This window comes from Vipera ursinii, assembly GCF_947247035.1.
Source record: "Vipera ursinii genome assembly, chromosome: 2".
In the NCBI taxonomy this organism is placed as follows: Eukaryota; Metazoa; Chordata; class Lepidosauria; order Squamata; family Viperidae; genus Vipera; species Vipera ursinii.
In genome coordinates this window covers 160,274,907-160,290,168 of record NC_139513.1, presented here as the reverse complement: position 1 = coordinate 160,290,168, position 15,262 = coordinate 160,274,907, and the positions used below count along the sequence as shown (strand labels likewise).

The 15,262-nt window shown below is 46.4% G+C and overlaps 1 protein-coding gene across 2 annotated transcripts in view; it reads right to left on the bottom strand.

The window, feature by feature from the left end:
* Positions 1–10,185, bottom strand: part of ITGA5 (integrin subunit alpha 5) — an 86,426-nt gene extending 76,241 nt beyond the window's left edge. For both annotated transcript variants that reach the window (XM_083352762.1, XM_083352763.1), the window contains exon 1: positions 9,944–10,185. In XM_083352762.1, the coding sequence (XP_083208888.1) occupies positions 9,944–10,089 (146 nt within the window). In that variant the 5' untranslated portion in view covers positions 10,090–10,185. The remainder of the gene's footprint in view (positions 1–9,943) is intronic.
* Positions 10,186–15,262: the final 5,077 nt, after the last annotated feature.

The window sequence follows — 15,262 nt, the reverse complement described above, 5'->3', positions numbered from 1 at the left end:
GTATCCAGGGCTGTTCTCCCATTAGCAGACAAAGCCCACTGGTAGACAAAGGGGACATTTCTTCCCCCTGTGCTCACCCAAACCCAGCTTGAAATATTAGGTGGTGAACTCCAGAGGAGGTTAGGTGGACACAGGGCAGGCTATGTGAGGAGGCAAAAAAGGGAAGCTATATTTTAGGAGAGAAGGACTACGCTGCAAAACTTTGTAGACCACTGATGGTGTGACCTTATACTGATATTTTTCACTGAGAGATGTGGCAGCTTTGTGGTACTCCATACTCCCATGCTTGGGGGGGGAATCTTTGGGAAGCCAGGTTGTAGTGATACTGAACAACTAAAACTGAGCTTGCTAGACACAAAGCCTCTGTTTGGGCATGGAAGAAAGGCAAAGAGCTCAAGAGAGCAAGCAAGCCCAGAGGGCACAACCATGTCCAAAGGAATCTGTTTGGGTTAGTGGGCATAGCTGTCTCTTAAGGATGAAGCCAGTCTATTCAGACATCTGACATGAAGAAGGCAAGAAAGGTGATAGAGGTCAGGAGAGGCCAGTAGAGGAGCAGAGGTCAGGGAGAAGTTCTTTCCTGACCTCCTACATAGACAGATCCGTCACAGCTAAGAGGTCTCTTGGGAGATGTAAGAAGCCCATTCCCTCTGTACCCGTTGCTTTAGTTTTCCCAGCCTGCTTGTTTCTCAGCCACTTCCTTTAAAATCCTTCCGAGGTAGGTAAAATGAGGACCCAGATTGTTGGGGGCAATAATCTGACTTTGTAATAATGCCGCTTGGGGGGGGGGAGAAAGCCCTAATAAGCAGGCATCTACATAGAATGAAGGCTATTGCTAAGCACATTGATTTGTGCTTTAAATTGTAAGTCGCCCTGAGTCTTCGGAGAAGGGCGGGATATAAATGGGGTTAAAAAAAAATGTGAACAACTACAACACCCACCATCCCCAGCTAGAATTGCCATTGGCCCCGTTGATGAGAGTTATCTTGCAGGACAGGCTGGATAAAGGCCCAGCGTACATCATTCCAGGAAAAGTACATGCCCCAAACGCTGCCCTTTTTCCGGTGGCATCCCTCTCCTTCTTTGCTTTGAAGTGGCCACTTCATATGAAAGGAAAATGAGTCAAAGCACTCTCCAATGAGGTTGCTCTTAGCAAAAGTTAATGATGTGGCCTGATGCCATTTGGGGTCATGCCAGTGGACCACAGGAGGAACACATCCCAGTGGATCAGCAAAGACCAAACCAGCAGCACACGGTCCCTGTCCTCCTTCCAATTCCACCCTAGAATCAACGTAAGGACTTGCCCTACCACATCATTCACGCTTTCCATGGCAGGGCTGGATGCCGCTGTAAACCAATACAAGAGCTTTCCTTTTAATCCTTCGTTTAGTTCACCCCTCTCACCCTGCCAATCTCTCTAGTCACCTTGAACCTCTCTACTCACATTCTGTATCTGATTTCTACCTCCCACTCAACCCCCGTGAGTAGGATGGGGAATGGGTTTGAGAGAACTCAAGCAGCAAACCACATATCCAAAGAGTCCCACTGGCCAGAACGGGAAGCCTGAGTACTACCCATTTAAGAACCAGGAACAGATATGCCTTTATGAATATATATGTGCAATGGCATTTGGACACACGTCCACCAATTCCTAATTCACAATGAATGTAGATGGCTTATATACCCAATTCTGAACACAGATATTGACTCTGTGGCCTGGTTCAAGCTATCATACAATTAAGACAAAATTCAAATTACTCCTTTACTCTTCCTATCAGTGACCCACGCAATCCGCCTAGGACATAAGATATTTCACCCTAGTTTCTCATTTCCCTTAAACCAGTCAACTAGTTATTACCTTCAGAACAATTCAAAAGTTTTAAATCTGATTTAGAATGCTTAAACCAAGTGTAACCTCTGGGTTTATAGTAAAAGATACAACATGCCATGACATGATAGGATACTTGCCAATACACATCCTTATGTGATACACTGCTTTCTCCTGTTCTGTACAATGTGTTAATTAACAGCTCTTGATTCCACCTACGAGGTAGTTCCTATAATTTGAATCCATCCATTCCATCCTTCCCATACAAACCTAATCATTACCACCATCCCATCTCAGAGCTAGCAATTATATGTAACTGGGGAGGGAAACAGAGGCATTTCACCTTTGCAAAGGCAATCCACAGAAAAGCAAGACACAATGATGACCAGGGAATAGAAAACAGCTGCATGCAAGAGCCATAGTTCTTGAACCAGTCCTAGCCTTACCATTATTATACTGTTATCTCCTGCATGTGTCTCTGAGCAAACAAAAGGAGGCTTAACTACATTCAGGGTATTTTTGGAGTACTTAATTACATGCTGATTACATCTTCAAAACAATTCCACTGGGTCAGATCAAAGTTGATCGAAGTTCCAACTGGCCCATTCTTTTTTTGTAAATGCTGGTTAACCAGATGCCTTTGGACTCTTACAAGCATGATTACCTTTGTTTGTTCTAACATCTCGTTCTATACTTCTATTAAACAGGGAGAGTTTCATTTGGGTCTCTCTCATAATTACCCACCACCCAATGATCTGAGCTTTAAGAGCAAGCCTGCCAGAATCTTTAGCAGTTTTACAGAAGATGTGAACCCCCCAAATTTCCATTCTAAACATTCACAATGTAGGATTTATTCATACAGTGCATCTAACAAGACTAATTCCAACATCAGGAATATGCGCCAAGGAGGATAAGCTGGGCAGCAGAAACGCACTTCCAGTAAATATCCACATGATTCTCTAGGAAATGCTACACCATCACCTTGTTAATCTTTTTTTTGTAAGCTCTCCAAGATAGAGATACGTCACTTACTAGGAAACAAACCACTAGTATTCAACAAACATGAAGGAGTAGCAGTTGTAGAAGCCAGCTTGGTGGAATGGTTAAAGGCACTGGAATTGGAGTGGGGAAACCCGAGTTCTAGTCCTGCCTGAGTTCTAGGCCCAAAATCAGCACAGTAGTAATCTTGGGCCAGTCACTCTCTTGCAATCCTAGGAAGGAGATACGGACCATGGTCAAAGGACCAGAACAACAATAGAATTAAATACAGGATCTGACATTTTAGAATAATGGCAAACTATTCACTGGGCAAGAAAAAGTATTTGTAGCAGAGTTAAAATAAGTATTACAAAAACCCAAGATCCATTAAGTGCCAGCAAAGAGACAGATCAACCAGGGATCTCTTGGATTTCTACAATCCAGACATGGTAGGAGTAGGTTGGAAGTACCGGCACACCCTCTAATACTAAAGGGGGACATGTCTATATTCTGGCATATGCTGCTCAGGCACTCCTCTTGCTATTCCTGGAAGGTTACCAGTTCATGCAGCTTCCTATTGTCTGGGCTAGGGGCGATCAGCTGGGCTGCTGAGAATAGATCACTGCTATTTCACTAATAATAACAGCAAAAAATAAAAATAAAATAGCAATACTGAGCTGGGGATGGGGCAGCTATGTCAAGCTTGGACTGAGGGAGCATTTGCTCCTCTCCTACCTCATTCCTCCTCAAAATGACTGGCTTTTTGCAGTGGGACACCAGCAATCTTCAGCCAGGGGCACAGGCAAATTAAGATTGGACCGTAGGGGTCTCTTTTTCCATAAGCAAAACAAGATGGTAGCCAAAGAGGAAGACTAAATTCCTGCCCTTCTTTCTCAGAGATTGTCCTTGAATTCGGAGGCTTACAACAGGGGTCCTCAAACTTGGCCCTTTGATGACTTGTGGACTTCAACTCCCAGAATTCCTCAGCCAGCGTGCCTGGCTGAGGAATTCTGGGAGTTGAAGTCCACAAGTCATCAAAGGGCCAAGTTTGAGGACCCCTGGCTTACAACAAGGATTGCTTGAAACCCTCTAGGGCAGGGGTCTTCAAACTTGGCCCTTTTGTGACTCGTGGACTTCAACTCCCAGAATTCCTCAGCCAGGCACACCAGCTGATGAATTTTGGGATTTGAAGTCCACAAGCCATAAAAGGACCAAGTTTGAAGACCCTGCTTTAAGGTTCCCTTCACAACCCACAGCAGTGGTGTTGCTAGCTCCAGTCCACCATGCTAGTAGACCTAACCACCCCTTCTGTTCATTTGGCTGCAGTTTGCAGTTTGATTGTGGAAGACATTCTTTTTTTTTCTTTTTGCCTCATACAATTTCTCCCTTTTCCTCTCCCTCCAAGAAGCTTGAGAGACCATTCCAATTTTACAATGAACCTGATTGTGCTTAGTGCTAAAAGGGCTACCACATTCAGTTACATTTAACTGTTCAAATAGGCCGAGATGGAAAGGAAAGGAAGCAATAAATTGGATGTCTGTCCATAGAGGCATATTTACATGCCTGTCCATCAAGATGTGCACGTACCCATATGTGTATACACACACACACAGAGGCACTTAAGAATGAGAAAAAGAGTTTGAGGAATTGCAATACTTGTGGTTTTTTTTTAAATGCAATTTGCATTGCCTTCTCAAGAGACCAAAAAAAAAAAAGAGGCAGTGGTTCACCAGGCGTAGGAACCATAAAACAGACACTTAATGCCTAAGAATCTAGTCTGAGGAGCTTGGCAGGAAGTTCCCGCCAGGGCAGCCTATAGCAAACCTACCACCTGGCCCTTCCTGCAATAAAAAGGCAAATTATGTTGCTTCCTGGCCTGGAAGAAGCTTTCCTCTGCAACCCATAAAAATGTCACATTTGCAAGAGCTACTGCCTGTTACATTTTGCAAGGATGGGCCTGCTTGGGGGACAAGGACATATTTGGTACATATGAGTTGTTTGGCATAATATCTATTGTTGAAGGAAGACTCGCAGACGGGGCCCCTTCCCTTAAAAACCCAAGTTCAGTCTTTTGAATCTCAGGTCGGGAGAAAGAAGACCAGGGCTTTTGATCTGAATGAGTAATTGTCCATCGGAGAAGGCTGAATTGAGCAAGGCAGACAACGTGGGACTCCTGCACTGAACGGGCAAAGGGGGGGGGAGTTGAATGCCATCAGAGCAGCAAAACCCTTCTGGATCTCTGATTAATGAAAAGAAGGCAGCAAAAAAGGCTTTGCTAGGCACGGAGGGCAGAGATTCCAAAATCAGCATCCTAAGAAAAGCCCAGAAGGTCAAGTGAGGACCCAGATTGTTGGGGGCAATTAAGCTGACTTTGTAATAATGCCGCTTGGGTGTGTGTGTGTGAAAGCCCTAATAAGCAGGCATCTACATAGAATGAAGGCTACTGCTAAGCTTGTAAAAGCCGCCCTGAGTCTTCGAAGAAGGGCGGGATATAAATGGAATTAAAAAAAAAATAAAAAAAAAATAAAAGTGTTGGGAGTAGCTGGCAAATCTTGCTTGGGTTTGGAAGCTAAGCAGATTCAGACCTGGTTTGTACTGTATTTGAAGGAGGACCACAAGGAATCCCAATCACAAGTTGTACTGCATGCTACAATTCCGGAAGAAAACAGTGGCAAACCACTTCCAGACAATTATATGGACCTGTTGGAGAAGTCAAAAGACAAGCTTGAAGTAAGAAAAAGTTGACCCAATATCAAGTAGAGAACTTCAGGAGTCTGGGGAAGGTGGGGGTAAGCAGGTCTATTAAATTACAGAGAAGTTCATCTTATCCTGATCAACCATCAAACAACTGTTCTGCAGTTCAAACCGAGAGGCAGGTATTGATTGTACATATTTGCAGTCTTCTCTGTCAATATTCTAATCTGGTTGGGAATTCATAGGAATTGTCCTTCAACATATCAGGAGAACCTCAGCTTTGGAAAGACTGTTTCTCCACAGAAAAAAATGCAGTGTTGGCTGGGCAGATGCATCCAGCAGTGGAGGAACAATTAACACTTCACTCTCTTGTTTACGAGTCTGATCAGAACATATCACTTATACAGCAATTGACAATAACTTCAGCTGAGGTGTGGAAATGCCAGCACCACAATTATTAAGGACGGCTTCAAAGCAACAAATAATCCATGCAGAAGATATTTAAGCAAAGGATAAAGTTTTGTCCGCAATTGTTTTTATTGGGTATAATTACGGATACTACTGTTGTGGACACTAAGTTGATGTTGAATTTAATTACGGCAGCAAGACTTTTAGTAGGTCAATATTGGAAGAAGGAGGAACTGCCGACTATTGAAGAATGGACTCTAAAAGTTTCTGACCTGGCGGAAATGGCAAAGATTTCGGCTTATTTGAAAGACCATTCGCAACAACGTTATATTATGGAGTGGAAAAAGTGGATTGATTTCATCCAGAACAAATATGGGACTAAAAAGTTTCATTTAGCATTTGTATAAATTTTGATATGATGTTAGTATTGCTTGTAGTCATTTTATATGAGCTAGATGCGATAGACTTAATAGTTTATTGTTGTTAACATATGGTTGTTTATGATTGTTTTTACCTTTATACCTTGTATTTAGCTCTGGGAAGTTGGGGAGGGGGGAGGGGGGAAGGGGTGGGGGGAGGGGTGGGGGGAGGGATAGGGAGGGTTAGGAAGGGTTGGGTGGAGGGAGGGGGGGAGGGATTGTTAAAGATAAAATGTATTGTAAAACTTTTCAATAAAAAAAGCAACAAATAATCCTAGCCAAATCCCTTGTATGTGGAAAATACGCTATCCACAGAGACTCGTTGGAGTATGTTTCTCTGCCCAGATCATATGCTACACACCCATGCATGGGTGTGGCTCTGCAGCGTGTGAGTGCACACACACACACAGGCGCCAAACATTGGTGATGATCCACGTCTTGGTTTGCATCCTGTGCAAATGTTTCCAGCTAGGAAGTTGTACTGCATCAGAGCCAGTTTTGCTGGCAAAGCTCCCCTAGAAAAATCTTCCCATCAGACCTCAGGGCATTGACCTCAAAATATCCTGCTAATGATCTGGAAGTGCCTGCAACAGGCCATAGAGTTAGTCACAGGCTGAGTGCTGGTTGGAGCATCACATACTGCAGCTGACTTCTTTCAACCAGAGGACTCTAGCGAGACGCTCTGAGGAACTATACAACCTGGCCCAGCCTGGTAAAGAAACTGTAGCTTGAGCTCTTGGGAGAAAGGATAAGGCCTGGGGGATGGCATCAAGGACTGGACCAGGTCCAGAACATAATACCAAAAAAGGACCGCTTGCCCAAGATGACCCAGTTCTTTCTGATCAGCCAGGAAGGGAGTGCAGCCAGCAGGGAAGCCGTTGGCTTCTTTGACTCTCATTGCAAACACGACTCAATGGGAACTTTTCCTGTGGCAAAAGCAGCATTGGGAAATGCACAAAAGAAATATTTCAGACAAAATTGGACATCTGTCCCTTAGGTACATACATGAATCTGGCAGGGATGCGTTGCTGCCATTCATAGCAACATCTTTGGGACAACTGGAGTTAGCCAAGGAAGTGATGAACACATGGATTCCCCCCACCCCCCACTGATATAAGTTTCTTTTTTTCTCAGGACACAGGAAGAAAGACATCAGCCACTCCCATCTCCCCAAAGAGCAAATCAGGAGGTGGAGGAGACTGCATATATACAGCACCAATGTCAGGATCCTGTAGGCATCTGCTCCTCCCCCCCCCCCTTGATCTTTCTTCTTGAGCAACAGCCCCTAGAATCATTCAGAGCAAAATGGTAGACCAGACCTATTCAACCTACTGTGCTTGAGACAATTACATGTAGGGGTGTCTGCCCACTGACCAAAAGGGGTTGTTCAGGACAGGGACTCCCTCAAGGTGGAGAAACCCACAGCACTGGGCACACAGCTAATGAGCAGAAGGAATCAGTCTGGATCTAGATCTCCTGGAGCACAATTGTATCATTCCCAGCTAACATCCCATTTTGCAGTAGATGAACATCTGTGCTTTCCCTCCCATCACTTCACTCTGTACAGTAAAGTCTTGAGGTGAGGATTTGTGACTGGTTTTCCCAGCTCATCGTAACCTCACTGTCTGGTTTCCAAATTTTGCTGGCTCATTTAAACTATAGGCATAATGGTTGTATTAGTAGGGTGTGACCTGAAGATCATCACTGCAGATTAGTTTCGGCTTTAAAAACAATGCTCCAAACTATTTCTTTTCTTCACAAAACCCATTCTTTTTTTCTCCCACACCATTCTAGAATGTTTAAAGGGGAACATTTTAAAAAAAATAAAAAAAAATTCAGCCACACTTTGCAATATGTCTTTGTCAGCAGAGCAGAGGAACAAGGCTGCCAGTCTGTTGATTAATATAAATGCTTAGCTTGCACCTCCAGAAGTTTTCAGCCCTTTTATGTGTATAATAAGACCCTAATAAATTAAGAGACTCACCTACTAGCAATTATGCACAAGTCTCTTGGAGAATTAATCCTGAAGATCTATTAAATCTACTTAATCTCTTCCCTGTGATATTGTGTGTGTGTGTGTGTCTTTGTTTTAAGTCTTTGTGTATAGCACACTTATCAACCATCCAACCCATTTGCCCAGTATCAGCTTTTCAATCTGGAAATGCGAGAGACCTGGGTGTAATACACACACTGTCCCAATGTCCCTCCCTTTGCTGGCAGATACCAGCTGACTTTCATAAGTGTATAAAACCACGTGCCAAGGCAGAACTAGCCATTCAGGACCCGGTAAGACTTCATCAGCATCCTTTCTTTCTTGCAAGCCAACCCAAAAATGGACATGGGGGAAGCCCACAGCCAATCCTCAACATACCACTGGCATCCTAGCTAAAGAGGAAGGAGAGCCCCGGTGAATTTCTGCCAGACCCCTTCAGCTTTGTTTTGGCTTATACAAAGAGAGAGAGAGAGACAAGTTGGCTGTTCCATTCAGGATGAGGCTTCTTGTTCAACACATCCCAAGGAGAGGGAGGAGAACCTGGAATAGGATCTCTCTCCCACCCCCCTCCCAAATCTGATCTGCAGCAGTTCCCTTGCCGGATTCCCCCCCCCCTCCCTGATGCTGTATGTGAGGAGGGGGAAACTTCCGGCTGGCTATTTGCCAAAATCCTTTGACCAAACACACACCTGGTGGAGCTGAGGTCAGAGCCCCCCCACCTTTCTTTCACAATAGCATTTTTTTAAAATAGACTTGCCTCCACAAAGGGGGGCGGGTTCTCTCCCCCCCCACTCCGCCTCTCCCCGCCCAAGCCCGATCCCCCTTCTTTCTCTTCCACCCCACCCCCCCACCCCACCGCACCCCACCCCTGGAAACAAGAGCGGCGGGGCTGAGCTCCGATTACAGGAAATGCTTGGTTCCGAGCCTGTTGGGGGGCGAGGACGAGTTGGAGAGGGAAAGAGGTGGGGGTGGTGTGGGGGGGGGACGCGCACGGAAAATCCGCCAGGTTCCCCCTGCGGGAAAGTTGGACCGCGGCGCCCGTCCCCCTCCCGCGGACAAAGCGGCCGCCGCTCAAGCCAAGGGATGTGTGCGTGCGTGTGTATGTGTGTGTGTAAGGGGGGGGGGGAAGCGTGCGGGGTGGAGACCCCACTAACGGGAGCGAGTTGGAGGGAGCGCGCTCCAGAGGCACGGACGGTGGGTCTGCAATCACTTAGTGGGGCTAGCAAGAGGGAGAGCGGGCGCCAGGCCAGGCCGAGCGGAGAAAGGGGGGGGGGCTCTCGCAGCCAATTCAAGGCAAGCCAAGGCAAGTTCTATTTCCCCGGGCTAAATTGTCCCAAGTGTTACCGAAAGGGTCCCAACAGCTTTGAGCCGCGCCTCTGCAACCCCCGCCCGCTCCCCAAGGACGACTTATACTAAACTTTCCACTCAAGATTCCCCCGATTGCGTGTGTGTGTGTGTGTGTGTGTGTGTGTGTATAGGAAAGCTGACGCGGTGGGACTGATATGAATGACCCAGCTGGGCTCCCCTTTCTCGCAGAAGGGCGAAATGCCCCCCCCACCCCACCATCACCATCACCCCCCCCACCACCACCCCTCCACCTCCGGTGCGCCTTAAAATCGGACCCACCTCTGTTCTTCCGGGAGGTAAAAGTCCACGGAGAAGCCGAAAAGGCTGCCCGGGGGGCCGAGCAAAACCGTCGGCGCCTTGGAGTCCAGGTTGAAAGCCCAAGCGCAGAGCCCGCTGGAAAGGAGGAGCAGAGCCCGACAAAGCATGGCGAGGCTCGGGGGCAAGAAACGGGGGCGCGGGGGGGTGTGTGTCCGGATGCACCGAGTCCCAAAGGCTCGTCAGCTAGCCGGGGTCGCCAAGAGCCTCGGGGCTTCCGATCTTTTCTCCCAGCCGCTCGGAACGTGAGTGCGGCGGAGACTCCCCGCCTTTCTCGCCTCTTCCTCGCGAGTGACTCACAAAAAGGAGGAGTTTCTCGCCCTCCCCGCTCGACGGTACGCGCGGGGGGGGGGCGGCGGCGGCGGCGTGGGGGGGGGACGACAGGATGGATCTCATTAAACTGCCAGCGCTGGGAATTTTGGAGAAGAGCCAGGAAAAGAGCTGCGATGAATATTTCGATATGGATGAGAAGGGGGGGGGGAGAAGAAGGGGAGGGAGATTGTGTGTGTGTGTTGTGCGTGGGTGGGTGGGTGGGCTTGTGGGGAGGGGGTGTTGAAAGCCAAAGCAACGAATTCCCCCCCCCCTCCCCAAATGTTAAACCGCTCCGTCTGAGGCTTGCGTTGAACTTCTTGTTCTTCGGGCTGTAGGCTGCGGATGATGTCACGTTGGGGGTTTCCTTCCTGCAAGGGAATCGGGCGCTCGGTGCCAAGGGCGAAGGTTTGGTTGTGATTGGTTGCCCCGCGTAACCATAAAAAAAAAAAACAACCACGAAATTATGCTCAGCCGAATAATAATAATAATAATAATAATAATAATAATAATAATAATAATAATAATAATAATAATAATAATAATGTACCCAGTTGGGTGTGGGACTTTCTTCTCTCCTTCCTTCCACCCTGCCACAAATGGGACTGTTTAAAAGGATCCGTGGTGGCTCAGTGGGTTAGGACGCTGAGCTTGTCGATCAGAAGGTCGGCAGTTTGGCGGTGGAATCCAGACTGAGCGCCTGTTACTCGTCCCAGCTTCTGCCAACCTAGCAGTTCGAAAGCGCGTAAAAATGCAAGTAGAAAAATAGGGACCACTACGCTGGGAAGGTAACAGTGCTCCGTGCACCTTTGGCGTCTAGTCATGCCAGCCACATGACCACGGAGACGTCCTCGGACGAGCACCGGCACCTAGAGTCAGAAACGACTAGCACGCATGTGCGGGGGAACCTTTACCTTTACCTTTAAAAGGATCCGAAAGCAGGGACCAGAAATCCAGATAGGTGGGGTTCATGTGGGTGAGGTTCTGGAATTGCCCATACAGGTAGTCCTCGACTTAGGACCACAACGCAGCCCAAAATTTCTGTTGCTAAGTGAGAGATTTGTTGTGAGTTTCCTTCCATTTTACCGATTTTTCTTGCCAGGGTTGTTGTTAAGTGAAGCGCTGCAGGTGTTAAGTTAGTATGACTTTGCTTGCCAGAAGGTTGCAAAAGGGGATTACCTGGACCCCCCCCCCGGACACTGCAACTGTCATAAATATGAGTCTGTTGCAAAGATACACATGGCCAACCCTCCAGTCACGTTGTTCAGGTGATTTCAGAAGTTTTAAAAAAAAAGCACAATAGATTGAGTTCTTGAAAAATCTTGGCCATAAGCGACTGTCACTCTGAATTGCAGACCATGTTGATGGAAGCTTTATTAATTCATTACATTTACGTGGTTTCCTTTTTTCTTAAAAGCTTAAAAGCAAGCGTGCTGGAGGCCTCTTCTCAAGTTATTACCGCAATAACCCTGTTGTGTGGGTTAAGCAGGGAAAGTGACTGGCCCAAGATAATCCAGTGATAATCTGTGGTCAGCCTGGATCTCCCAGATCCTACGAAACCTATATTATTATTATTATTTTATTTATTTAATTTAATTTATATACCGCCCTTTTCCCGAAGGACTCAGGGCGGTGTACAGGGCAATAAATACCAAAAGTACAAAATACAAAAATTAAAAACAAATTAAACAATTGTGCCCGAATACAATAAATTAATTAAAAACAGTAATTAAAACCCTAAACCCATCAGACCAGGCTGGCTTGTTCAAATAAATAAGTTTTTAGATCACGTCGGAATATTAGAGCAGAGGTCCACAACCTTTTGGGCACCAAGGACCGGTTCTCTGGAGAAAAGTTTTTCTGCGGACCCGGAGAGTGTGTGGTTTTGTGTGTTGCCCACATCCCCTGGATGGGGCTTTGCGGACTGGTTGCTGGCATGCCGTGGCCCGGTCCCGGTCCCACGGACTGGGGGGTTGGGGACCCCTGTATCAGAGGATACAACTTGTCTTCCTCTGACTCAAATAACAGACCAGCAGAGTTGGAAGGGGCCTTGGAGGTCTTCTAGTCCAGACATGTCAAACACAAGGCCCGGGGGCCAGATCCGGCCCGCGAAGTGGTTTCATGCGGCCCGCGAAGCCATCCTGGAAACAGTGAGGGAACGGCCCCCACTGCCTTGGCCCTGGCCCAGAGACCCTCCTTCTGCCAGAGACCCTCAGATCTGTCCCACTCCTGCCCAGGCCCCCATAGGCACCCTTGATGCGAACGATGTAGAGCTGGCCACGCCCAGCCAGTAGGCCATACGCACTCTAGCCACGCCCACCCAGTAGGCCACGCCCACCCTGGCCATACCCACCCGGCCCCCTGAGGGCAACCGCAATGCTGATGCGGCCCTCAATGAAATTGAGTTTGACACCCCTGTTCTAGTCCAACCCCCTGCTCAGCAATTTTTGCTGGTAAGAAATAACACCTACATCCCTGAGATCGTGGAATCTGACAATCCCAGACAAGTGAAAGGGAGAAAACATCTTGCACATTCTCTAGGTCACCGTAGCTTCCATTCTACCTATGGTTTTGTCCAATGAATAGGAAGCCGTTTGGTGAATATGCCTTGCTAGTCCTTAGGTTAACCTTTTGATGGCTGGAGGCTATACTTCGCTTCTTTAGCAGTGGATGTGGAAACAAAGACTACAGTGGGTGGGGTAATGATGCAAAAATGGCAGGGTGGGGTTGCATAGGAACAAAGCAAGGATTTTCTCTTATTTCCCTGGAGGTTTTTTTTTTGGGGGGGGAACTTTCTAAAAGCAGTGTTCAGCCAATTTTAGCATTTGCACTAATTTGCACTCCAGTTAGGACTGAAGAGCATGGGAAAAGTTACTCAATGAGCTACATGCAGCTACATGCAGCCCAGTGGCCATGGATTGCCCACTTCTGCTTTAACAACTTTGCTTATCCGTTGTAGGAGAACCACACACCAATATGTTTGAACTGGTCACTTGTGTACAACCTCCACTTCAAATCTCCTTTCTTGGCAGGGAATCTTGAGAAGTTGAAGAACTATGACTTCCAACAGCTGTAGACAACAGGGCAATAGTGAAACATGTTAGGAGCTGTTAGTTCAGCAACCTCTGGAAGGGCACAAGCCGAGCATCTCAGTGTACTGAAAAGGGCAGATGGGTGACCACAGTGCTCATGGGCTATTATTTACCACGAGGAGCCGGATTTTTATTTCAGCAAAAGCTATCAGGAGGAAGAAAGCAAATGAAGACAGAGCCGTGCTTTATTTATTTAAGAAACCTATAAAGCTGCTCAACTCACAGTGGGAAGCTTATAGAAAAAAAGAAGAGAATTAATTAAAAAAATAAGGAAAGAGAGAAAAAGAAAAGGAAAGAGAAAGAAAGAAAAAGAATGGCAGAAAGAAAAGAAAGGAGGAAAGAAAAAACAAAGGAAGGATCTTATATTTAACATACTCTTAGCTACTTACAACAGGATGTGCAACTTGATCTATCAGTCAAGGATGAGGCTTATGGATTTCATTAAGCCTTCCCCCCCTCTCCATTTCTGCCCATCTAATTCCTTCTGTGTATTTCTGAGATGGTCATAAGACCTATACATCATCATGGCTGCTGAAGATCAGAGTTTTTTTTCCAGGGGGAGGGTTAGTTTATTTATTTATTTTATTATATTTATATACCGCCCTTTCCCGAAGGACCCAGGGCGGTTTACAGGGTGATTAAAACAAAAAATACAAAAGTTAAAAACAGATTTTAAAAAATTATATCCGTCCCTGAACAAATAAAACCGCCATCCTGGTTTGTGGCAGTTGTTCCCCCCCTCCCCCCCGAAAGCTATGGGTGAGAGTAGTGATTTGGTTATGAGTGGAGCTGTGTAGGTTGTGAATTTCATAATCCATCCTTTCTTTCTAGGTAACGCTACTGAGGTTCTGTGCATTTGCTGCTTGTCTCCACCCACTGAACAGTACTGTCTATTTGGACCTTCTCAAGGACAATGGCATTCTGAGAATTGTATGCCCAACGTATTTGGAAAAGTCAGGATGGAGAAGGCCGTGGCATTATTTACCACCATAAAAAGCAATCACGCAATAGAGGAGTGAACCTCCATGCCACTCATGTATTCCAATTCATTAATTAAGTAATGTTTGCTGATAGTACTTTTTCTGTGATGGAGGTAATGGTTGCAGATTTCAAAATTTGGCTCCAGCCTAGGTTTTATGCAACTGTGAACACTGCCCATGTGTGTGGCTGCATTTATAATAATGATTAGTTAAAAGGGGGCGGATGGGTGGAATCATATGGAAAGCAGCAGCGCTGGGGAAATCTAGAGAGACCTACTTCATTGCTGCATAAACAAAAGCCTCTCTATTAATTCTGCAGCTGTTAATGGAAAAGAAGGTCAGTTGTGCTAAGTGCTGTCCCAGACCCTATGGTTTAACACTGGTTTTCTTCGTGTGTGTGTGTGTGTGTGTGTGTGTGTGTTTGCTAATTCTGGATAATGTTCCATCTGACAAAGAATGGACCACTGGCCCACGATGAAAGTTTATACCAAAATAAATCGTTCATGGTGAAGGTGTCAGAAGAATTTAGCCCCAAGTTTGCTGCAAAAAGATTGAAGGCAGCCAGTAGGCTGGGAAAACTAGAAGGGGCCCCAAGATCCTGTTTGGAAAACTCACACCATCTTTGAAAATGGGCCGATTGGGAGAAGCCAGGTACGGATCAAAAGTTCAGGATGGACACGAGAGGATTCCAGGTGATGAGGTGTCCCGAGGACCCTGTGCATCTCCCCACCCCCAATGTTCTGATGACTTGCAGCGAGAGATGCAGAGGTACTTGAAATGGTGAAGAGGAATCAAAAGGAGCATTTTGCCTGGCTACCAATGGCTTATTCATACCTGTGGAATTACTCCTCGCCGAATGCACCTTCGGCCATCCTGAATCGAATAAACTTGTCTTTAAGAGT